This window comes from Equus przewalskii, chromosome 29 (genome assembly GCF_037783145.1).
Source record: "Equus przewalskii isolate Varuska chromosome 29, EquPr2, whole genome shotgun sequence".
NCBI lineage: Eukaryota > Metazoa > Chordata > Mammalia > Perissodactyla > Equidae > Equus > Equus przewalskii.
The window spans coordinates 38,671,972-38,697,873 of record NC_091859.1 but is presented as its reverse complement, the minus strand read 5'-3'; the positions used below and the strand labels follow the sequence as shown (position 1 = coordinate 38,697,873).

General features: G+C 43.1%; 1 protein-coding gene across 11 annotated transcripts; it reads right to left on the bottom strand.

Annotated features, from left to right (window-relative positions):
* Positions 1 to 820: 820 nt before the first annotated feature.
* Positions 821 to 25,900, bottom strand: XRCC6 (X-ray repair cross complementing 6). Of its 11 annotated transcripts, none has more exons than XR_011534572.1 (14): positions 25,669 to 25,822; positions 24,954 to 25,047; positions 22,381 to 22,493; positions 18,855 to 18,993; positions 18,341 to 18,595; positions 17,488 to 17,671; positions 13,827 to 14,013; positions 11,965 to 12,133; positions 11,066 to 11,227; positions 9,445 to 9,574; positions 7,642 to 7,742; positions 6,397 to 6,587; positions 3,855 to 3,968; positions 821 to 1,233 (listed from the first exon to the last, which is right to left on the bottom strand). XR_011534572.1 is itself a non-coding variant. In XM_070599562.1 (14 exons), the coding sequence occupies exons 4-14, from the start codon at positions 22,432 to 22,434 to the stop codon at positions 1,046 to 1,048; spliced, it is 1,683 nt and encodes a 560-aa protein (XP_070455663.1). In that variant the 5' UTR covers positions 22,435 to 22,493; positions 24,671 to 24,816; positions 24,954 to 25,047; positions 25,669 to 25,740; the 3' UTR covers positions 821 to 1,045. The 11 variants fall into 11 exon arrangements, 9 of the variants coding, with proteins under 9 accessions (XP_070455663.1, XP_070455664.1, XP_070455665.1 ...); XR_011534573.1 differs by having other exon boundaries at positions 6,499 to 6,587; XM_070599562.1 differs by lacking the exon at positions 6,397 to 6,587 and adding an exon at positions 24,671 to 24,816 and having other exon boundaries at positions 25,669 to 25,740.
* Between the last annotated feature and the right edge of the window lie 2 nt (positions 25,901 to 25,902).

The following is a 25,902-nucleotide window of genomic DNA, read 5'->3' as shown; positions in this document are numbered from 1 at the left end:
AACATCTTTCCAAACAAAAACAAAAGCAAAAATAAAAAACTTAGAAAGCTCAAAGCAAAGAATCCAAAACTGAAAATCTCCTACAAGAGTAATTTGATTCCTCCTACACACTCCTCATCAGATGTCCCTTCTAGTCCTGAAAGACAAGAGGACCTACAAACCCTGAATCTCAAGCAATCTTGGGAGGATCCAAACCCTTCCAGATGCTTTCCTTCCTTCTCTCAGGCTAATTCTTCAAAAGCAGTAGCAGCAGAAAGAGCAGGAAAGGGACACGGAGGATAGAGGAGGGAAGAACAGAAAGAGAAAGATACTCCCCTCCTCCTTCCCCTTCTCCTAATACTAGGACCCCTCTCCTCTTCTTGAACTTCCTACAGCTCCCCTGAAAAATAAGGGGAATCACTTCATTTCACTTACACTAGAACCCAAATTCTCAGGGCAATAGAAAATGTTTATATCTTCACATACCTGAATGTCACATTAAGAGGAACACAACATGACAGGGGTTGCTATTTACTCATGAAGCAAATGATAGCAGAATTAGAAATGTTACATTCTTATTGCTTCTGAAATCTGATCTTTAGATCTTAATATGACACACAGATGAGAAGACAGAGGATGGGGAGAATATAATCTTGCTTATGATTCCTGAAGCATGTTCTCTTGTCCTTAATTGTGACACTCTCCTACCCTCACTGATATTTGTTTTGTTTTCATTGTGGTGATGGGCTCCCAGAGGGAGAGACAATTAAGTTAACAGCCAATGGCAAGTGATCTTTAGATGCAAGGCAGACATGTTTCTCCTTCACACTAAAGAACAGTATACAGTACAAAGTTAGGGCTCTTTATTCCAACAGCAGAGTAAGGCACAGCAAAGTGGGAGGGCTACACTGTCTCCATGGCAACAGAAAGTCTCAGAACCATAAAGTCCTAGGCTTTTGTCAGGCGGACTCTTCCTGGCTCAGGAAAAACATTTTTTAACTTGATGAGAAGAAAACCAGGCAGCCTGGCTATAGTGTGGAAGGGTGGCTGGCTGCATGGTCTCTGGTCAGTCCTTCTGGAAGTGCTTGGTGAGTGTATCCAGCAGCTCCTGCTTCTTCAGCCCAACCTTCAGCCCGTACTCCCTGCAGGCTTCCTTCAGCATGGGCACAGTGAACTTACCCAGTGTGCCCTTGCTGATATGGGCCTTCAGCTCCTCTTCAGATACCTCCACCTTGGGCCTTTTGTTTCCAGAATCTTCATCATTTGGGGAAAAAGGTCAGGAGAGAGTGATTGGAAATGCTACCAGTGGCATCCCAGCTACCCTGCACAGGAGCCCTCACAAGATCTGGGCTGCAGTTAACCATTTTCCATAAAGCTATGATGCCTACCTAGAACACCATGGACAAGATAGGTGTCTGGATAAGGCTGGTTCATTTAAGCATAAAATAAGAAATGTATCACACCTAAGAGGGAGTTAAGTAGTGTGAGTGCCATCTGTTTACTCAAATCTGTTGCTCGCTCTAGGTGAGCAAGTCATTCCTTCCTTCCTTTATTCAAAAAGCGTTTACAGGGGCCGGCCAAGTGATTAAGTTTGCAGCTCCACTTGGGAGGCCCAGGGCTTCACCAGTTCGCATCCTGGGTGGGGACATGGCACTGCTCATCAACCCATGCTGAGGCGGTGTCCCACATAGCAGAGCCAGGACCTACAACTGGAATATACAACTATATACTGGAGAGCTTTGGGGAGAAGAAGAAGAAAAAAAAAAGATCAGTAACAGGTGTTACCTCAGGTGCCAATCTTTAAAAAAAGTAGCCTTTACAGAGCACATGTAAACACCAAGGCACCATGCTAGGTGATAAGAATGTACAGGCTGAGCGAGATAAATAAGTAAATCACTAGGGCGTGCACAGATGTGAAGAGCTGTGGTGGCAGTTCACACAGGGCACTAGAGGAGTCACTTCTTATTTTTTTTCTTTTTTTAAAGATTGGCGCCTGAGCTAACAACTGTTGCCAATCTTTTCTTCTTCTTCTCCCCAAAGCCCCCAGTACACAGTTGTATATTCTAGTTGTGAGTGCTTCTGGTTGTGCTATGTGGGACGCCGCCTCAGCATGGCCTGATGAGCAGTGCCATGTCCACACCCAGGATCCGAAACAACGAAACCCCAGGCCGCCGAAGCAGAGCGTGTGAACTTAACCACTTGGCGACGGGGCCCGCCTGAGGAGTCAATTCTGATGCAAAAGGGAGAAAGTACCATAACCACCGACCTAACCTCTCACAGCTCCACTTCCTCATAGGTCTTTTAGGCAAGCAAGGCCCAAATTTGGCTTCACTTGACCAAAACAGCCAAAAGGATTATATCCTAAGAACTATTCCCAAATGGTGAGGAATGCACAATGTGCTGTCCTGAAAAATGTGACTCCTGGTAGAGTACTTTGGCTCCAGCAGTAAGAAAAAGGACCGTTCAGGGGCCAGCCCCATGGCCAAGTGGTTAAGTTCGAGCGCTCTGCTTGGGTGGCCCAGGGTTTCAACTGTTCGGATCCTGGGCACGGACATGGCACCACTCATCAGGCCACGCTGAGGTGGCGTCCCACATGCCACAACTAGAAGGACCCACAACTGAAAATATACAACTGTGTACCGGGGGGCTTTGGGGATAAAAAGGGAAAAATAAAATCTTTAAAAAAAAAAAAAGAAAGGAAAAAGGACCTTTCAATACAAAAATGAGAAAGGCAATAACCAGAAGTTCACAAAAGAAAAGGTTCACTGAAACTACATCTCACTCATAACTGGAGAACTGCAAATCAAAACGGGATACAGTTTTCCCTCTATTATTTTCTGTGGAAATTAAAAAATAATAATACATATAAAGTGAGAGGATTAGTGAGAGCATAGGTAAACACACCCATCCCTTCTTGGGTAGCATATAAATCGTTGTCACGTTTCCAGAGGCAAACTGGCAATTCTTTCTTTGAGGAACATTAGCCCTGAGCTAACTGCTGCCAGTCCTCCTCTTTTTGCTGAGGAATACTGGCCCTGAGCTAACATCATGCCCATCCTCCTCTACTTTATATGTGGGACGCCTACCACAGCATGGCTTGCCAAGCAGTGCCATGTCCGCACCCGCAATCTGAACCAGCGAACCCCAGGCCACCAAAGTGGAAGGTGCGCACTTAACCTCTGTGCCATCGGGCCAGCCCCTAGCAATGCTTAGAATTTTAAATGTCTACAGCTTGACCCAGCAATTCCTCTGCTAAGAATTTATCCCACGGATGTCCTCACACAAGTACACAATGGTGGTTCATGTTCACTGCAGCATATCCATCAATAAAGGTCTGGTTGAATAAATTGTGTATATCTACCCAATGGAGTACTCTGTAGCCTTATTTTTGTAGGAAGAGTAGCCCTGAGCTAACTACTGCCAACCCTCCTCTTTTTGCTGAGGAGGACTGGCCCTGAGCTACATCTGTGCCCATCTTCCTCTACTTTATACGTGGGACACCTCCCACAGCATGGCTTTGCCAAGCGGTGCCATGTCCGCACCTGGGATCCCAATCAGCGAACCCCGGGCCGCTGAAGCATAACATGCGAACCTAACCGCTGCGCCACCAGGCCGGCCCCCATGTAGCCTTATTTTTTTAATGAAGTAGACACGTAAGTGTGGGTATAAATAACTGTCCACCATATACAGGTGAATAACAAAATAAATTAGAAAACAACATGAATACTATTCCATTTGTGCTCAAATATGTCTGTTCATACGTGTAAATATCTAGGTTTGTATAGAAATTTCTGAAGGGACATTATCCTCTGTGATAGGATCAGAAAGGCAACTTTTTAAAATAACCCACTGACCGTCCACACCCAGCTCCTCACCTTGTTTCCTCACGGGAACTTCTGCCTTCGGGCTGTAATCTGGGGGGTAGACAAGTTCCTTGAACTCGTCCACAAGGAAGCCCAGTCTTTTATCCATCGCCTCCACCTTGGGCACTGGAAAATCAACACACAAGAAGAGTGGCCAGGTGAGTCCCCAGCCCCGGTTCCCTGTCCAGCTCCAATTCTCTGGGGACCAGAGAAGGCACCTAACTGCTGGGGTGGGGGAGGGTGTGGAAGAGGCCACGACAACATTCAATAAAGTCTTTCGAACATTTACTAAGTAGCTTCCAACTACTGCATTTAATGAGCACTTACTACAGCCAGGCCCTCTTCTAAATGCTTTAAAGCTATTATTTTTATTTAACCCTTCTAACAACCTCTGGGTAGGGAAATTTGTCTCCTCATTTCACAGAGGAGGAAAGTGGAGAGGTTAAATAACTTGTCCAAGGTCAAAGAGCTGCGAAGTGGAGTGCTGAGAACTGGGCTAGATTCTGGGGATTCAAATGAGAGTCCATGCCCTCAGTGGGCTCCAGTCTAGTCGGGGGAAGGAGGTGGTAAAAACATGAACGCAGTAGAGCTGGGCAGTGCCATGAAAGAAGGGACTTACAGGGCACACAGGAACAGAGGAGGGGTCAAGGAAAGACTTTCTGCAGCAGAGTCTGGAAAGCTGAGTGTCCTTCCTCAGGCAGATACTGTTCCAAGCAGGGGAAGGCCTAGGGGGAGACCTTATTCTAAGAACAGTGGGGGAACTTAGAAGAGCTATGAGCAGTGGAGCAACGTAATCAGATCCACATTCTAGAAAGATCACCCTGACAGCCGTGTGGAATATGAATGGAAGGAGGGTAAGACAGGGGGCTGAAGTGGGGGGGTGGGGATGATGGGACTATAAACAGGAGAAGTGATAGAATGACAGGATTCAGTGATGAAATATGAGAGGTGGGGTGGGCAGGGGGGAGGAGATAAGCAGTTGGGATGGCAGGAGCATTCCCCAAGACAAACACAATAGGAAAAGGAGGCTTTGGGGAACACTATTATTTTTGTTACTTTTTTTGTTACCTTACAACTATATAGTTTGTAGCACTTTTGATGTGAACTGTGTCACATCAAGGGCAAGGGTCCTCCTATGACCACACTTGCAAAGTACTGAGGGGAGCTCCTGCCCTCTGGTGTACCTGGAAGACGGCATAATGTCGCAGCCCCACTGGCTCCCACTGTGTCAGGAGCCCAGTGTTCCGCGCTACAGTCTCTGCTGGAGCTTTGGTTCTCAGCCTAGGAACCACCTGGAGGCTTTTAAAAAGTACTGATGCCCAAATCCAACCCCCAGGGATTCGGATTTAATTGGTCTGGGGTGAGGACTGAAGAGGCAGATTTTTAAAGCAGCCCAGATGATTCTGTTGTATGGCCAAAGTTGAAAACCAAAGCATTGGAGAATCATGTCTCAGAATCACCTGGAAGGCTTGTTAAAACACAGGTTGCTGGGCCCCAACCTGAGTTTCAATTCAGCCAACTTTGGGTAAAGCTCAAAATGTACATTTCTGACAAGTGCCCAAGTGATGCCAGTGCTGCTGGTCTAGGGACCACACTTAGGACCACTGGTATAGCCTGATGAGGCCACCCAGGGAGAAGTGAGATGACAAATAAAGATAGGGCTCAAGATCACCTAGCACACTCGCATGTTTAGAGGAGAAAAAAGGAAGCAGTTCCAGCAAAGGAGTCTTAGGGTCACCATAGGTACAGGAGGAAAACCAAGACAGTATGGTGTCACAAAGCCAAAAGAAGAAAGTTAGAGAAAAATTTTGAGTCTTCGATAAATTATTTATGAAAAGAAAACCAAATCACTGTGTCAGAGGGAAGCAGACACACGTTTGATTCTAAGTGAGGGATGTCAAGCAGTCAGATGTTTGAGCAGGATATCCAAGTCCTATAGTAGATGTCAACCAGGCAGCTGGAAATTCCAGCCAGAGCCTAGAAGAAAGGACTGGGCTGGAGATACAGGTTTGAGAATCATGGACATGAGGTGATACTTGAGGCTGTGGGAGTGGACAAGACAACCAACAGAAAGGAGAGAAGAGAAGGCTAAGGATAGGAACCTGAGTCATACTACAGCAGCCAAAACTATTGTGAAAATAGAAATGGAAAGAGAAAACAGAGCCTTCAGTAAAATTACTGGGCTGGAAGACAGAATGCAAGAGGTTGAGGCTCTGGAGAGAAGTAGGGACAGTGCTGTGGAATAAGGGAGAAAGTGTTCTGAGCACTTCCTGTGTCAAGGCCTATATTACACCTTGTAAGAACATTATCATCATCTCTATTTTACCAATCAGTTAACCGAGTCTTAGAGAGATTACGCAATAGAGTCATCCCTCAGTATCCGAGGGAGATTGGTTCCAGGACGCCCTGTGGATACCAAAATCCACGGATGCTCCATTTCCTTAGTCTGCCCTCCGTAAACTCAAGTTCCGCACCCTCAGATATGGACAGTCAACTGCATTTCCAAGGCAACTCAATTTAACAATCAGCAGAGCTTGTTAATTCAAATCTGTACCAGTTGTTTCCAAAGCCTGTGTCCTTCGCCATCTTGCTAGAGATCAGGTAATTCCTGATTTGCCTCAAGGCCACAAAGGAAGATATGGGCTGCTGAACTCACGGGTTCCTCTTCCGCCAGATCCAGCTAACAGTCACCACCATAACACGGGTCCAATAACTCTGATGCTTTTAATGCTGGGGCAATTTTGTCTAGTATAAAAGAAGTCATTAATTACTTGGAAGCTAAGCAGGCCAAACTAATTGTTCTGATCTTGTCAACATCTGTCAAGAGTCTCCATTAAATCCAGTCCGTTTCCTGGTGGATATTTACTTACATCACTAAACTTCACATGTCCTCTTATGAAATGCATGAGAATCACAATCAAGAAAGGGACTAGCAGCGAGCTCAGACAACCTCAGCCCAGGAGGTGAACAGATCTCCCCGATACTGGGGAACATGAGGTGGATTTTCTCAGGACAGAATATGTAGTCTGATGGAGAGGCAGTAAGCAGTCATTCAGAGCAAGGGCTCTGGGCCAGACTCATTGGATTCTAAACCTAGATCCACCACTTACTACTCCCCAGTGCCTTAGGCAAATCACTTCCTTCTAGTAGTAACAGCGCCTACTTCATAATTATGAGGAGAAAATGAGTCAACACATAGGACAACAGTGCCTAGCACACAGTAAGCACTCAATAAATGTTACAGATTGCTTTTTAATTTTTATTTGTTTATTTATTTTTGGTGAGGAAGACTGGCCCTGAGCTAACATCTGTTGCCAATCTTCCTCTTTTTTTCCCTCCCCAAAGCCCCAGTACATAGTGGTATATCCTAGTTGTGAGTCATTCTAGTTCTTCTATGTGGGACGCTGCCACAGCACGGCTTGATGAGCAGTGCGTATGTCCACGCCCAGGATCCAAACCAGTGAACCCTGGGCCACTGAAGTGGACTGCATGAACTTAACCACTCAGCCACAGGGCAAGCCCTCTATTTTTTCAGTTTTTACCAACATGTAGTCATGGGGTGGCCTAGTTCAGAAGCAGGTCTCAGAAGCCTGCCACTTTCTCCTCCTCTCACTGTAGAACCAGCCAAATCCATTCCCAGGTAGTCTAAGCTGGTCTAGAAAATCTCCCAAACAGAGACAGTCGGGATGACAAGGTTAAGTATTTAGAGGGTGCATGCACATTACTGGTCCAAAGTGAAACTGAAAAGAAAGTCTCCCATGAAAAGATCTTCCTCCCAACTCAGTCCCAGCCTGCTTACGGGTCAGGTCGACTGCTTGTTCGGGCTCCATCAAATCCAAAGCCAGGGCCTCCAGGTTCTTGAAGTGCTGCTGCAGCACCGGGTTCTCAAAGCTGTCACTTCTATTAAAACAATAACACAAATAAATTAAAAGATAAAACTTTAAACATTTCAAAAATAAAATAGTAAAATTAAATAAACCCTAGCACAGGTCCAAGGTCAGGTGAGAAAAATACCCGAAACAGAACAGTTGGGAATTTTGTCTATGGAATCAACTTCTCTCTCTCCAATTTTCCTTTTTTTTTTTCAGATTTTATTTTTTCCTTTTTCTCCCCAAAGCCCCCCGGTACATAGTTGTATATTCTTTGTTGTGGGTCCTTCTAGTTGTGGCATGTGGGACGCTGCCTCAGCGTGGTTAGATGAGCAGTGCCATGTCCGCACCCAGGATTCGAACCAATGAAACACTGGGCTGCCTGCAGCGGAGCGCGCGAACTTAACCACTCGGCCACAGAGCCAGCAGCACCCCCCCTTTTTTTTTAGTCCAATTTTCAATTTATTATCTGATGCTAGAGATCCAAAAGCTAATTTAAATGCAAACGATACCTGCCCACCTGCCTGTTACTGGAAGCTGTGGGCAGAGACAGAAATGGAGGAGGCAGGGCCATGGACATATAGAAAAAAGACGAAGGAGGGATGGTGAGGATGGGGAGACAATGAACCTGGGTATTCTTTCTTCCCATACTCAGTAGCAGCATGACAGTAAAAAGAGAAAGAATCTCAAGTCAGAAATAGCTCTTTCCAGCTGGGTGAGTCTAGGCAAGCTGCCGCACTCCTTTACGCCTCAGTTTCTTCATCTGCAAAATGGGCATAAGGGCCGGCCCCGTGGCCGAGTGGTTAAGTTCACATGCTCCGCTTTGGCGGCCCAGGGTTTCACTGGTTCGGATCCTGGGTGTGGACATGGCACCGCTCATCAGGCCATGCTGAGGTGGCGTCCCACATGCCACAACTAGAAGGACTCACAACCAAAATATACAACTATGTACTGGGGGGATTTGGGGAGAAAAAAGCGGGAAAGAAAAAAAAAGAAGATTGGCAACAGTTGTTAGCTCAGGTGCCAATCTTAAATAAATAAATAAATAAAATGGGCATAAAACCTAGCTTTTAGGGTTCCTACGAAGAATAAATGAGATAATGCTGGGACCAGATCTAGAACAGTGCCTAGCACATGGCAGAATCTTAATAATGCTTTCATTTGCCTAACAAAGGACCACCAGAGGTGACATTCGGAGGGGGAAGGTATTACATACTTTGCCCAGAGGTAGGCAGAGATAGGGAAGTAGCTTAGAGACAAAAGATGGAATTGAAAAGATTTATGTTTGGTGTCACGGTTACATAGGTCCTGAGAGAGAGTCTCTTTGCATGTGAGAGGGAATCACTTGAATTATGTAATCATTCTTTTAATTCCGTAACAATTTACGTTGGATTTACTTATGTTTACTCACTGTGTAACCACAAAGTATCAAGCAAAAGGCCAAGTAAGAATCTTCTTACTGCTGCTTTTTTTGAACTTGCTCAACTAACTAATCTGGCTTTCTAAGCATAACACAACAGGTCAACCAGATGTAAGCATTTAGCACAATTCCAGAGTCTTCAGTATAGTATCTTCCATTCCCTTATAGCTTTTAAAAAGTAATAATCCATCGGTTAACTGAAAAGAGTAAAATCACATTCTCTTGGTCTATGCTTACCTAACTTGAATTTCCATAAGACTCTCAACTCAGGAGGCAGTTCCAGAAGAAAGCCTGCAACTGACCCACTACTTACCTGTATTTGAAGCGGAGCTTCTGAACAATAGCCTTCATCTTGTCTACCTGCTCTGGGTTTGCCACGACTTTTTCAGTCAAGGGCACCTTCCGTTTATCATCAGCATAGGGCAAGAAGACAAGCTGGAAGCCTGAAGACGGGAGATAAGTTTTTTGAGACTTAACGAAAGGTTTCAGTTATTGAGTTGTTGTTTGTCTCTCAACCCCAAATTCACCTTTTATATCCTGTGATGCTGGGGCTGGAACCCTGCAAACCCTCTCTCTCCTTTACCAGCTGATATGTATTAGCATCTGCCTAACAGACTCCCCCTAGAGTCTCCAGAGGGAGACCTGAAGGCAGGAGTGCTCCTTCCCATGTACTTTCTGTCTCCGTCAGTGTTGCCCCAGCCAGGGCCCTTAAGCTGGCAGCAGCAGTTGGTTCCAGCCTCCAACCATCTGACACACCCATAGCCAGCTGGAGAGTGCCCCCTCCCTGGAGGGTTAAGTCTCAGCTCCATGGGGTCCTCCTCTGAGCTTCAACCTCTCCCCTGTGTTCCCCCACCCTGTACCACATGCTAAAAGGGAAGAAGTAAGGGACCTTGTTCCATTTACTGGCTGGTTCTAGAAAGACTGAAAAATCTAGAGACTGGAACCAACTGCTGCTGCCAGGTGAAGGGTCCTTGCTGGCAATGCCGACAGCACTGAGCAAGAGGAAGGAGCAAGTCCTTTGGCTCCCCCCTGCCCTAATGTCTCCCTCTAACACCGCTATTAACAGAGCCTCACCGAGAGCTGGCTGGCAAAGGAGAAATTGGGTTGGGAGAGTCTCAGCCTCATCTGCACTGAGCATAAAGGATGAATTTGGAGCTAAGAGACAGTAACTTAATAACTGACATACAAAAGCTATTCTCCAGCATTCTGATGACCAGGCTTAGAAATATAGGATGTTCAAAGAATTACTTCATAAAGTTAATTTTTATTAGCCTTGTTAAAGAAAGAAGACTACCATCCGTTGGGTCCTTCGTGCAAGCACTTCCATGTTTATTAACTTATTTCAAATGTGAAACAACACTAAGAGAAAATTGTTGCAGAATTCTCATCTTTGCAGATAAGGAATATAAATAATAGAAAGGCTGAAGTATTTGCCCAAGTTGGCCCCCTAACAAGTGACAGAGATAGGCCTGAAACAAAAGAAAGTAAACTTTCAGACATATAAGATAAAACCAAGTGTGACTTTGAAACCCATGGTCCTTCCACTATATTCACTGCCTTGGTGTATACAGGAGATAAATCAAACATTAAACATTACAAGGGTGCCAAACAATGGCTTTGAGTAATGCCAGGTGTCAGCAGTGAGACCCCACGACCTTGTGTCAGTAACCTGCAAACATCCCCATGCAGTCACTTCTCAACCCTGGCTGCAGAGCAGCCTTGGACATGCCTTGTGCACGCTGTGCACTGTACAATCGAATCTGGCAGCCTTACCTGACTGTGCATCAAATTCACCTAGGAAACCCTAAAAATACACATTTCCCAGCCCCCATTCCTAGAAACTCTGGTTCAGCATGTCTAAGTTGGGATCCCATGAGTATGATTCCAAAGCCTGAGCAAGGTTCAGAGACACCGAAAATCTCTCTTCCACATACCTGGGGGAGTCACCTGAATTTTCTGGTCATCCAGCTCCTCTTCTTGTGGTATCAAGGCCACAAAATAAGGGGGGATGTTTTTGCGGGGAGTGTATCTGCACACTGCCATGACCTCTTTCTCCAGACACTTGGTGAGAAGAGCAATGAAGAGGGTTGAGCTCCCTGGAAAACAAATGTCCCAGTGGTCTACACCCTAAAGGAGTCTCCTCCTTTCTACCCTCTTAGTGCATGTCATAAACCTACAATTTCTCTTCCATTTTCTTAAAAGGGCTTCTGATACTTCAATAGGCAAGAGGTGATGGACCCACAGCTGAGGAGAAAGTGGAGGCAGCAGAGGGATAGAAATGAAGAGAAAGGAAAGGAATAAGAGGTTTGGACGCCTCAAATACTCCATTTAGCAAAGTGAATTATTAATATCAGTTCACTTTCACTGACATTAGCCAATGACATAAGCCCCAGCTGCTAATGAAAACCAATCGGGTCAAATCCAGGGGTGCAGATCAGCTACAGCTCAGAGGAATATAGGTCCGGACAGCACAAATAAACACAATGGCTGAGTTCATATCATCTTTAATTGCCAACATTAGGGAAGATGCTAGGTGTTTTTTTCCCCCCAAACTATCTGATGCCTCAGAGAAAGAATTCTATAGGAAGTAAGTTTTAAAAATGTTAATTCCATATGCCCTCTTGGATTTTTGCAATGCCTATCAGTGTATTATGGATCCTAAAAAGATCTCTTTAACTTCGTTTAGTCCCACCTTTCCAAAATTTATTTGAGCATAAAATACACAAAATTTGAGCATGAAATACAGTTTGCAAGCAGCACCCATTCAGAAAATGCTGCTCAGTAGCCGCCTTCTGTGTTACTCCTTCATTTCTCCTTGGTCTGTGCCACTTACCATTGACCAGAGACTCCTCGGGGTACACGAACAGGGAGGGCCTCAGGTAATGGTGCTGCTTCAGCATTAGCAAGGGCTTGAAACCGATGAGAAGCAAACCTGGTTCATCAAACCGCTTTAGCGCTTCCGTTTCCTCTTTCTCTAGTACAATCTGACGGCTCCCATAGGTCTAACGGAGGGGAATGAGAGCCACATAGAGAGGCTACATCGAGATGCAAAATGGTTACCACACGACACTAGCAACTTAAAATCAGCTTTCTTCTAAGGAGCAGGAAGATGCCTCACCAGGGACATTTTCCTCCTACCACAGGGAATTACCATTTACTGAGTGTTGGTGAGGAACTTTACGTTGTCATCCAAATTATCTGCTCTAACAATCCTAGGCAGTAGCTGTTAAAAACTCTGTTTCACAGGTAAGTAAACTGAAGCTCAGTGGTCAGTAACTTGTTCCAGGTTACACAACGCAGATCTCTTTGGTGCTAAAGACCATGCTCTGCAAGCATTTATTCCTTCCCTCATTTAACACGTACTGAACTGTCAGTGTCATCCCCAACACACAAAGGGTGTTCAAACCACGCCTATTTATTGAGAGGACCCATGTCAGATTCTGTGCTAGGTCTCAGTTAGTGTGGGAGACAGATAAACACATACATATACACACACACACACACACACAACTTCCAAACTTTAATGTTTGCATCTTGATCCTAGATATGTGATTAGTAACAGAGTCAAATTTGAGTTTTATGAACAAAAACAGAGCCCTTCAAGTTTTTTATGGGCACATTGGATCAGGAAACTCAGTGACCCAAAGAGCTACTGCCTATGAATAAACCAAAATGGAAAACTAGTTACTTCCAAAATGGAAGAGGCAATTTCTTGTTGTCTTCTCCTTCAGAAAGTAGAACAGAACACTCTGGCTTGAAATCTGTGCTCCAAAAGACATCTCTTGGGTTGAACCAAAATGATATTTAATTTTAGTCATTTAGTTGATCCTTCTAGGTCCTGAACTTATGCAAAACCTCAGATTCTTTCCCACATTTTGCATAATTAAAAAGGAGGGATGACTCATTTGGTTTTAATTTTAGATATCAAATCCTTCTACAGATTGAACAAAAGCGAGAGGATGAAAAAAGACAAATGTTCTGCATTCTAAGTCTGTCTTACAGATTAAGGCATATGTTTTATCATTTCAAAGCATAGGAAGAATTTGGTTAGTGTGGCAAAAAAAAATTCTCTCCCTAAAAAAAGGAGTGCACTTCACACCTAACACACTGTCCCTTGCTCCTCATCTCCCTAGTTAACCATAAAGCATGTTTTGTTCCTGTACCCAAGCAAAGAATTAGATGGTTAGACCCAGAGCAACAGGTGCTGAGTGCTTAGGGGCTGAAGTCACTGACATCTCTTTCAAACACTGACTCTAACCTTCTAGCTCTCAAGGCGTCACTGATCTAGATGCCACAGTTCCAAAGAGGAATGACTTGGGAGTTGTGTTTTTTGTGAGGACGATTGGCCCTGAGCTAACATCTGTTGCCAATCTTCCTCTTTTTGCTTGAAGAAGATTGTTGCTGCGCTAACATCCGTGCCAATCTTCCTCCATTTTCTGTGGAATGCCGCCAGAGGGTGGCTTGACAAGTGGTGTGAGGTCCACGCCCGGGATGCTAACTGGCGAACCCCAGGCCACTGAAGCTGAGTGCACAAACTTAACCAGTATGCCACCAGCTGGCCCCATGATTTTGTGTTTTAACAGCTTGGCTAGAAAGATGTGCATGTGAAAGTTATTTAACTGGTTAGGCTGATCAGTGTCTCCTCTCCCCATTAACTCTTCAGTAGGACAAAATTCAGTGAGAAGGCAGGCCTACCTGAGACCTCTTGGTGTCACTAGGCAGAAGCAAACTGCCTGTATTTACGCTAAATGTCCGGGTCTTGGTTTTCACTGGTTCATTTGTTTCCCGATAAAGCTTTATTGGAGGAGGTTTGTGAGCCTTCTGGACCATATTATAAATGCCGACAGTGAATGCTATATCTTTGTTGAGCTTAAACTTCAACCTGAAGGAGAGAAAAATAAAAGCACAGACTGAAGGATTCTACTTTCCTATCTAAAATTCCTTCATGGCATCCAAGGCTTAATCAGTTTTATTCTCTCCATAATACTAGCCTAGCTCTTACAATATAACACAATTTTAATACATAGAGTTTGCTATAATATCTTCTCAGAGTCTATACCACAAAAATTAGTTTCGGAATATATTTTTAACTACTTAAAATAATGATAATGTACTGTAATAAGAATAATAATAATGATTGCTTTTATTGAGCACAGCACTATACCAATCTCTTTACAGCTACTCTTTCATGTAATTGTCATAACAACCCTCTCAGTACTGTATTGATTATCCCTTATTTCTGCCTGTCTAGTATCCTTTTCTCCTTCTTTTAACAATGAAACTCCAATTTCTCTTTGGGAACAACCCTTCCCACACTGCAGTTTTTGAGGAATGTTAATCAAAGTGCTGGCCAAGTGGTGGGCATACTTGACCCAGAGTCAGGCCATCAGACCTTCTCTCTCACGAGTCGGGGTCTTAAGCAGTGACCAAGTAAGGATATAGCTGGAGGAGATGCTCCAAGGGACATCCCAAAGACACTGTCATTAGTTCTTACTATCTAGATTCTTGGAGCCACCCTGATTCTTATACTACACCCTCTATTCAGGATTTTGTTTGAACATGCTGAAACTAGTCAAGAGTCAGTTTCTGTTGCTTGACACCCAAGAACCTTATTATTGTCCTTTTTACAGATGAAAACATTGAGTCTCCGCGATGTTCTTTAACTTGCTCAAGGATAGACAACTAATAAAAACTAGGGTTCAAACTCAGGTATGTCTAATTCAAAGCTCACGTACTTTTCCATTATGACATACTGCTCCAGAGTATTTATACCATCATCTTAAGCAGCAATAGGACGTCTTGAAAATGTGTTTTGTAATAATGACAATGTGCAACAACATTTACAATATGATATTATGAAAAAAAGCAGAACTCAAACATAACCTATGTTACACATTCTTTTCAAGCACAAGTGGAACATTCTCTAAGATAAACCATATACTGGGCCACAAAACAAGTCTAAACACATCTACAAAGACTGAAATCATACCAAGTACCTTCTTTAACCAAAATGGAACTAAGTTAGAGATCCACAACAGAAAGTAACCTGGGAAAACCTCAAATATTTGGAAATTAAATAATACACTTCTAAATATCCAGGTCAAAGAAGAAATCACAAGGGAAATTTAAAATTATTTTGAACTGAGTAAAAGTGGAAACATAACATATCAAAAGGTATAGGATGCAACTAAAACAGTGCTCAGAGGGAAATTCATAGCTTTACCTACCTTTATCATATAGAAGAAAGGTCTCAAATTAATAGCCAATCCTGTGGAATGTTTAGCAGTATTTTATTTTTTGAAAAAAATATTTTATTTTTCTTTTTTCTCCCAAAGCCCCCTGGTACATAGTTGTGTATTTTCAGTTGTGGGCCCTTCTGGTTGTGCTATGTGGGACGCCACCTCAGCATGTCCTGACGAGTGGTGCCATGTCTATGCCCAGGATCCAAACCAGCGAAACCCTGGGCTGCCAAAGCAGAGCATGCAAACCTAACCACTCGGCCATGGGACCGGCCCCAAGTATTTATTTTAAAGAAGAGAACATGTTTAAACAAGTTTTAGCTAGTTCAAAAGTATACTGGTTCACATAGTGAAAAGAACATTGGTTTTAGGCAAAGCCTTAACTAGAAATTTTGGTTCCTGGAGCAAGCAACTAACATGCCTCCAGATCAACTTGGAAATGCATGATGTGGCTCACAGATGAGTGTTCATAACACACTGGCATTACTAACGCCACCAACCATTCGGTGGCTTCCTAGGTGTTAAATTTGGCTGTCTAAAGGCTGCTGAAGGAGAGCTAACAATAAATGGAACCAGTTAAAAAACTGCACAATCTCAAAAGTAATTCTTAAAAACTGTTATGTCACGGCCAGCCCAGTGGTGCAGCAGTTAAGTGTGCACGTTCCACTTCAGCGGCCCAGGGTTTGCCGGTTGGGATCCCGGGTGCAGACATGGCACTGCTTGGCAAGCCCTGCTGTGGCAGGCGTCCCACATATAAAGCAGAGGAAGATGGGTATGGATGTTCACTCAGGGCCAGTCTTCCTCAGCAAAAAAGAGGGGAATTGGCAGCAGTTAGCTCAGGGTTAATCTTCCTCAAAAAAAAAAACAAAAACCTGTTATGCCCTCTAAATTTTAATCTCCTGGGAAGAAGCACTGGTAAATGTGGTCCACTCTGGCTTCAAGTGACCTTGGTTCTATGCCTAACCCAAAATAAATCCATTACTCCCCCCACTGTGTCATAAATTTTCACATTTATATACCAAGGTACCTTCCAACCCTGAAAATGTCACAACTCTAAGTTAAGATAAAGTTACAGTTTAACGTCATATGATTTATGTCATACCTTGGAAAGGAAAATGTGGAAGCCCACAGTGAAAACAAGTTGCTTAATATGTTTAATTTCATCTGAAATGTCTTAAGGTTAACAAATGTTACAAATGGGTAGGTTTCAATCTACCTTAAAGGGTTGTCATAAAGATTAAGTGACTTAATTAATATGTTAACAAAGAACTTGGGACAGTGACTGGCACACAATAACCATGCAATAAAAAAATTCTATTATTTGATTATAGCAAGAATAAGTGTAATAATTTTCTAGGCCTTAGCCCTAAGGCATTATTAATTCTCAAACAGCTCCAGGAAGGGGGAAGAGGTGACAGGGTGCTTGTTTGAGGAAAGAGAAATAGTTCCCAGGGGGAAAAGGAGAGCAATGACAAAACTACAACTGTATCCATGAGCTGGCTCATGGTTTTCTTAAAATAATTTCATGGTTTCTTCTAGTAGAATTATCAGTAATTTCCTGAAAACTGCTCAAAACTACTAATGGTCATATTCCCCTATATTGAGGAAACTGGTCTAAAGCGAAAGCCTGATGCTCTTTTAGGCAAAAACACTGAGGATCCCTTACGATTCTAACGTCAAAGCTCTCTAAAAGAAGATAAGCTAACAATCTGGTTCCTGTTGGTCTCAAGTTGATAAGAAATCAGAATACCAATTTTGACAAGGACGACAACTAACATTTATCAAGTTTGTGCTCTATACCAGATGCTATCGTCAGTCTCAATTTACAGAGGAGAAGAAAGCAGACCTCATCCTAGTGAGTGCAACTGAGGCTACTGTGAGGCCACAACTGTTGACCCCGAGGAAGTAGAGAGCTGTGTTCCTTTGGAGAAATAGCATACCAGCTCTTTCCAGAGAAAGAGAAGCAAATCGCTTGCACCATCCTGAAATGAAGCAAATTTTTCAGAGGAACACAGTGAGGCACAGCCCCAAGTTAAGTAGACAGGGAGGTCAAAGCAACGCACTGCTGAGGACTAAGTGGGGGACGTGTGGGCAGCTGGCCCAGGCTCAGTGCACACCTGCAGAGCACGCGCTTCTTGGTCTCCTTGGCACGAACCTTCCTCAGCAGGTCTTCGAGCTTCCTCGATTCCTCAAAGTGCACCCCTAGGTCCTCATCCTCTGCTACGCTGATAATGTCTCGGTAGAACAAGGATATGTCAAAGCCCCCAGGCTTCTTCAGATGCATCAAGTCAAGGAAGATACCTGGGGCAAGGACAGATAAAAGTGAGGGGAAACAAACAATTTTCAGCAAGTGAGAATTTTTTCAGCTAAGATCAAACATGCTTTTAAAAGCTCCCAAAGAACTAGACTGACTATTAACATTTTCAGGACTTAGTGAAAGTGACTAAGGGAATCAGCTGCTATAATGACTTCAGACAACTTATTCAAATAACCACCATTCATGGTAGCATTAAAGTCAAGAACAGCTCATTCTGGGAGAGTCCTCTAGACTGCTAACGGCCTGGCTATCTCCAGTGGGAAAGTTACATAGGTGTCTCCCGCGGCTTCACTTTATTCTTTCAGTTTTCCCTGAATGGTAAAAAGCAATGTTTGACGTCGTCAACTGTAAAGAAGCAATAAAATTAAGTGCCAATTTAAAAGAACAGGGAAGGGGCTGGCCCAGTGGCACAGCAGTTAAGTTCACACCTTCCGCTTTGGATCCCGGGTGCAGACACAGCACTGCTTGGCAAGCCATGCTGTGGTAGGCGTCCCACATATAAAGTAGAGGAAGATGGGCATGGATGTTAGCTCAGGGCCAGTCTTCCTCAGCAAAAAGAGGAGGACTGGCAGCAGATGTTAGCTCAGGGCTAATCTTCCTCAAAATAAATAAATAAATAAATAAATAAATAAAAGAACAGGGAAAATGCCAACCTGTGTCACGGAGATCCCCAGCCTTGGTCCTGGCTCTGCTGGCTTTGGCACTGTCACTGCTGTGGGGGTCGTCTTCATTGGTGAACAGCATGATCCTCTTATGGCTCATCTTGAACTGGACATTGCTAAAGAGGTTGGCACAGACCCACAGCACTTCACTTAGTGAGTAGTCAGATCCATGGCCAAGCAGATCTTGGAAATGTTTTTTCCCCTGCTGCCCCTTCAACCGGTCAAGCTCCAGCACTCGTTTAGCACCTGATCAGAGACAGGGAATCAAATTGGCAGAAAAAACAGAGCAGGCTCAGTGGCCCCCTTTACGAGGCTAACAGAAGGACCGAGCGTCCTTTTCTCACCCCAGAGCTACTTAACTCATAAAGCAAAAGTCCACACCCTGCTAAGAAGGCCCAGTTCAATGCAGGAAAGAATACTCTTAGTCAAGATGTCATCATCCCTCTTTGTTCAGGGTAGTGACCTTCTCATACAAGGGAAAAGGTGATCTCAAAATACTACTGACCTGGATTATCCAACTCCTGTAAGACATAAATATTTTTGAAATTCACTGAATTTTTGTCCTTCTCGGTACCATAGAACACCACTGCCAGGAGATCTTGATTACTGCTTATGATCTTATTGGTGTACACACTCTGGATACACTAAAAAAATAAAAATAAAAATTCAATTAATATTTAACTACTTACCACTAAATTTAAGCTCTGTAAGTGCCTGGCACATGGTAGGTGCTCAATATATATTTGCTGAATTTGTACATGGCACTAGCATAAGACACGAGCATTACATTCAGGAAACTCACAAATCAGCAAGAGTGATGAGTATGTATACTAAGCTATAACAAAAAGCAGAGTGTAGTTAAGTATATAATAGAAATATAAGCAATCCCTCCCATAAGAAATCAGAGAATTAACATCATGTATATTTTCAGGGAGGAAACTGCTATAGGAGGAAAGAAAGCCTAGTATTGGGACCAGAAAACCTGGATTTGAGTCCCACTGATGTCACTCACATAATTGGCTGAGTTTGTACAAGCCAGTTGATCTTTCCTCAAGTAGCTTGATACCAAGAAACAGAACTTACATATACAAAATAATTACATATATAAAAGGTTTAAGCTAACAATAAGTATTTGTAAGGTGAAAATGAGTCTATAACAACTAACACCATCTTTTGAAATAAAATTGCTTAATTACACAATTAAAGATATGAGTATCCCAGAAAGGGTCTACCTACCCATTGACACTAATGTTAGCACCTGGTAAATCAGCATCTCACAAGAGTTGGTGTGTTCTGGTGGCCTATTTAATTCTGGGAGCACTGACAAAATTAAGTTTCTGAATCTGCAAGGCCGAGGAATAAAGCAAGCACAGGGACCCCCTCCATGTCCTGCTTGAGACTAACCAGCCTTCCTCCACAGCAGTTCTCTCCTTAAATGCAGAATTTATAGTATGTCATTGACAATAATCTGCATGGCAAGTAGTCATTTCTATAAATATTTTAATTACTCTTTGAGCAGTCTACAAACTTTTACAAAAATCTGGCGAGAGCTCCTTTTAGGTTCTAAGAATTTAAAAAACAAAACTAAAAATAGAATTTTAGATAACGTTTCTTCATTGGGTATCAAATACACTATGCTCATTTGTGAATGTTGCATTTATTTGCTATAAAATACAACATTTTCTTCTGGAATCTTGAGGCATCAAGAGCTCCAGAACCCCTTTGAAATTACATGTAGAACTGTGAGTGTATCTTTTTGGGGAGAGGGTACACAGCTTTCATCACCTCCTCAAAAAGGACCATGACACAAAAAAGGGCTAAAGCAGTGCTCCTTCAAGACTGAGCTCCAAACCAGCAACATCAGCATCACCTGCGAACTTGCTGGAAATGCAAATTCTTGGTCACAGCTCTACACCTACAGAATCAGAAATTCTGACTGTGGGGTCAGGCCCTGTAATCTAGGTTAACAAGCCCTGCAGGTGATTCTGATGTAGGTTAAAGTTTGATTTTTTTTTTTTCTTTTTTTGAGGAAGATTAGCCCTGAGCTAACATCTGCTGCCAATCCTCTTTGTTTTGCTGAGGAAGCCTGGCCCTGAGCTAACAGCCATGCCTGTCTGCCTCTACATTTTTTTTTTTTTTCATGTGCGGACACCAGCCACAGCATGGCTTCACAAGCGGTGCATAGGTCCACACCCGGGATCCGAACCGGCAAACCTAGGGCCACGGAAACTAACGTGCGAACTTAACTGCTGCGCCACGGGGCAGACCCAAAGTTTGAAAAACACTGCTTTAAAGTCAAGATTGTTTTTGTAACTCTCTTTTTAGATGCAAGATATTCTGATTTGCCAACTGCAAGAACTGTTTGTATGCAAATTAGGACATGAGAAGTTTCTGTTCCGTTATGAACTCTAAAAATATGAGACGTGAGATATATAATAAATCTTTAGAAACTGTTCTCTGTGAAGCACACAAAATAGTAATCTTTTTAACTGAGGTGAAATTCACATAACAAAAAAACAAAATAACCATTTTAAATGAGCAATAAAGTGGTATTTAGTACTTTCACAATGGTGTGCAATCACTACTTCTATCTAGTTCCACAACATTTTCATCACCCCAAAAGCAAACCTCAAACCCATAAACAGTTGCTTCCTATTCCTCCCTCCCCCACCTGCCCCTGGTAACCACCAGTCCGCATTCTCTAGGGATTATCTATTCTGGGTATTTCATATGAATGTAATCATACAATATGCGACCTTTTGTTTAGCCTTCACTTAATATATATAATGTTTTCAAGCTTCAATCACCTTGTAGCAGTACTTCATTCCTTTTCATGGCTGAGTAATATTCCACTATATGTATAAATATTAGGTTTATTCATTCAAAACGTTTTGGAATGACACAGAGGTGGTGGTTGCACAACACTGTGAATGTACTAAATAACACTGAATTGAACACTTTAAAATGGTTAATTTTATGTTATGTGAATTACACCTCAATTTAAAAAACAAAAATATTTAATCCTCACAATTTGATGAGGTAGGTACTATAATTCTATTTTACAGATGAAGAAACAGATAGCAAGAGGTTCAGCAACTCTTTCACCATTACGCAGTTTCCTAAGTGGCAGAATCAGGAATTGAGTGCCTGTCCTGATTCTATTAGGTATATACACCTAAGAGGGGAACTGCTGGGTCATATGTTAACTCTGTGATTAACTCTTTGAAGAACTGCCAGAATGTTTTCCACAGCAGATGATCCATTTAACATTCCCACCAGCAATGTATGAGGGTTCCAATTTCTCCACATCCTTGCCAATACTTTTTTTTTTTTTTTGTAAAGATTGGCACATGACCTGATGAGCAGTGCTACGTCCAGGCCCAGGATCTGAACTGGTGAAACCCTGGGCTGGCAAAGCGGAGCACGTGAACTTAACCACTTGGCCACGGGGCTGGCCTCACCAATACTTCTCATTTTCCTTTTTATTAATTATAGCCATCCTAGTGGGTATGATACGTCACTGTGGCTTTGATTTGCACTTCTCTAATGACTAAAGATGTTGAGCATCTTTTCATGTGTTTGTTGGCCATTTGTCTATCTTTAGAGAAATGTACATTCAAGTCCTTTGCCCAGTTTTAAATTAGGTTGTCTTTTTATTGTAATAATCTTTTTCAACCACAGGTTATGCTCAACTTTCAAATATCACTTACAAGAGGACTCGTTTCTACACCACACTTGCTGGAACTTCCTTTACACTCCCATCTCAGCAGAAGGAGAAGCCCACTTCTACCAGTAGGGCTAACGCAGAAGATGGGAACAATGTATTCCTCGGGTCCAAAGTTCAAACCCAGAATAAAATGAGCCTGTTCTCCAACGCTGCTGCTCTTTTTCAGCTGCAAGTATGGGCAGTCATTCTGGGAGGCGAGCCACCATATATCATTCACAAACAAATTTTTCAGAGTCCCTATTTTTTAAAGTGGTGTTAATACTTTTTCTCTCTTTTCTTAAGTTAAAAAAATAGGTAGTCTTACCTGGATGCTCATATCAAAAGGAGTCAATTCATCTTCATCTTGAGATTCAAACATGGCCTTAGAAGCATCAACCAAAAAAATCAAACTATCTCTTCCTGAATATTTATGTTCTCCTATGGGGAAAAAAATGGAAGGAAATGTTTGCCCTTGGGTTTATTTATCCTGTTTATTTATAGAAATAGAGAAAAGCTCATTAAAGAAAAGTACAACCTGATGAATTATTATGAGGTGAACACCCACATCAGGAAATTGAATCTAGACAGTCACCCCAGAAGCACTCTCCATGTCCCCTCCCAACTACAACATCCACCTTCCTCCCCAGAGAACCACTATCCTGACTTTTACTAACTACTTCCTTATATTTCTTTACAGTTTTATCATTCAAGTGAACATTCCTGAACACGTTTTTCCTTAAAAAAGAAAAAATGTGGGGCTGGCCCCATGGCCGAGTGGTTAAGTTCACGCGCTCTGCTGCAGGCAGCCCAGTGTTTCATCGGTTCGAAGCCTGGGCGTGGACATGGCACCACTCATCAAGCCACGCTGAGGCGGCATCCCACATACCACAACTAGAAGGACCCACAACTAAGAATGTACAACTATATACCGGGGGGCTTTGGGGAGAAAAAGGAAAAAATAAAATCTTTAAAAAAAAAAAAAAGAAAAAAGAAAAAACGTTTTTAAAGTCTCTTAATCTATAGATACGCCCTCCATCTTTTGTCTCTCATAATTTATTTGTTGAGGAACCAGGATGTTGTGTCATGTACAGTTTTCCACTTTCTAGATTTTGCTGACTGCATTCTCTTGGTGTAGATTAGCATAGTCCTTGTCTTTCCTACTAAAGACCTAGAGAGGCTTCATCATATTTGGGTTCTCTTTTTCCTTCTTCTGGCATGATTACATCATAGGTGATGTTGAGTTTTTCATAAAACGGCATATAATGTCTGATTGTCTCCCTTTTTGACACTGCTGCGTCTTAATATGATAAATTTAATTACTCATCTTTTATAAAACAATATGGCAATATGTGTCAAGAACCTTAGACAAAAATTCTACTTTGACCCAGTGAATTCTACCTCTTAGCAATCTACCTTAGGAAAATAAGATATGGAAGGGCCAGGTCCGTGGCCTAGTGGTTAAATTTGGCATGCTCCACTTTGGCAGCCCAGGTTCAGTTCCCAGACATGGACCTACAACTCTCATCAGCAGCCATGCTGTGGTGGCAACCCATATAAAAAAATAGAAGAAGATGGGCACAGATGTTACCTCAGGGTGAATCTTCCTCAGCAAAAAAAAAAGAAGAAGAAAAGAAGATATGGAAAAACCCTTATGCAAAATTTTCCAAAGTGTTGTTTATTAAAGTAAGAACTTGAAAATAATTAAAATGTCCAACAGCAGGTAGACTGAATAAATTATAGTACATTTAAAATGAGTTATAAGGGGCCAAGTGTTAAGCTTGCGTGCTCTGCTTTGGCAGTTCAGGGTTTCACCAGTTCGGATCCTGGGCGTGGACATGAAATCACTCATCAAGCCATGCTGAGGTGGCGTCCCAGATAGCCCAACCAGAAGGACCTACAACTAGAATACACAACATGTATAGGGGGACTTTGGGGAGAAGAAGGAAAAAAAAACCACTGGCCACAGATATTAGCTCAGGTGCCAAAAAAGTAAATAAAAAATAAAATGAGCTATAAATACTATATATATGTAGTTACATGGGATGATACATCTATAATGCAATAAGAAAAAAGCAGAACACAAATTATGGTTATACATTTAAAATTCTTTTTGGAAGAAGACTGGTGTAAATTAAAATGGAAAAATGTATATGCACTATGATTACAATTACACAAAAAATCAGATACAAAGAAAGACATGTTGTTAGGAAATACACAGAATGAAAGCTATATGAAGGAAATACGCAAAATGCTAAAAAGCTGGTAGTGGTTGTCTTAGGGTGGTAGATTACATAGATTACAGTAAATTTTCTCTTTTATTTTTTATATTTCCTATGTTTCTCACTTTTAATAAAAACAATTTAAAAATTTCTATCCAGGACTGAGATTAACCAGCACATAGGTTACATGTACCCTTTATCTTCTTTTGTCCCATGTGTTACTCTGTTGCCTGAACACATACTCCCAAACCTGGAGGCTATGGTGAGGGAATGACTCTTGTAACTGTGTTGCTAATGTTTACTCTTTGGTCGCTGCAGTTATGGAAGGTAAGGGCATTTTTATACTGAGGTCCTAGAATGAGAAAAACTACTTTCCTGGGTGAGGAAGGGTCTTACCTGAGTCTTAGACGGCGAGGGATCAATGTTCAAAGTCATCTATTGGAGGTCAAGAGATGTCAATCTACCAGTGCCCAACAAAAGTTTAAGGCTAGGAATGTCCCAAGCACTAGAATAGGATCTGAATAAAAGAGCCTAGGGTTGCTCTGCAAAGTTCAAAAAGAGTCAAGTATTTGAGATTCTCTGGGAAGAGAAGTGTAGACCATTAGACAGCAAAGGCCACCCAGCCGAGATATGCAGGGAAAGTCTTCCACACAGAACAATACACGTTGAAGTCACTTACCACCTGCTTCAAGGCCCTCCTCTTGTTCTTCTTCCTCTTCATCGCCTTCGTTTTTGTAGTAAGACTCCCACCCTGACATGTTGGTTACTGCTCTCTAGGCGAAAGAAAGTTAAGATCAGCAACAAGCAAGTTTAAACCTAAAAAATATCGACTCCTAGGCTTCTTTGAGATCTGTCCTCAGGTCTCGAGGTTATTCGTGGGGAATGTGGATGAGAGCTCGCGACCTCTCAGTAACTGAGACGCAGAGGTAAATGAGCATACGGATCATTCCAGTAGCAGCCTCCCCTTAGCTATCCCTTAAGGAAGCTTCAGGGCCGATGGTGGCCCAAGGTGGCCGCTCTGATCGCTGGGCTGGGGTAGCCAGACCTGGAGGTCCAGTCTCGCCCCCATCACTATCTAGACTTGAGGGATTCCCGGTCCAGGGTACTCCGTCCTCTAGCGGACCCACTTGTACTCATCCCGCCCAAAAATCGCCCCCAACTCCTCAGCCAGCCATGCCTAGTGGGGTCTCACAAGCAGGCGGACCTCCAAGGCCGGGTGCGGCCTCTTCCAGGAGGAAGGGGGACCAGAGGCTATCTCTAACCCTAGGGTCCGCACCCTTCTGGGTGACGCTGCCCCGGGAGAGACTAGGGCGACGCGCAAGACTGAGGGGGCGAAACAGCATCAGCCCGGACCCGGTCAGCGAGCAACACAATACCCGGCTCTTCCCGCCTACCTTGGGGGCAAAAAGTCGATCACGGACAGAACGCTGGGCGCCGCGCACGCGCGGGCGCCAGATCTCGCTCCCAATCAGCGCTCCGTACGTCATCACGCTTAGTGCGCACTTTTCCGGTCAAGCTGACACGCCCACTTCCACAACGCGCTTTCTACAGTCGACTCTAACAACACCCCGTCGGCAAAGCCCCGCCCACTCCTGCGAAGCCCCGCCCCTCGCCTCCCGACAGGACAG

Excerpts from the sequence above, each read along its gene's own strand:
- XRCC6 (XM_070599558.1), bottom strand. The coding sequence starts at position 25,761 with ATGACGTACGGAGCGCTGATTGGGAGCGAGATCTGGCGCCCGCGCGTG. Across the intron at positions 25,048-25,668 it reads ATCGACTTTTTGCCCCCAAG|AGAGCAGTAACCAACATGTC; the intron begins GTAGGCGGGAAG and ends TCTTTCGCCTAG. Across the intron at positions 12,134-13,826 it reads GTGACACCAAGAGGTCTCAG|ACCTATGGGAGCCGTCAGAT; the intron begins GTAGGCCTGCCT and ends CCCCTCCGTTAG.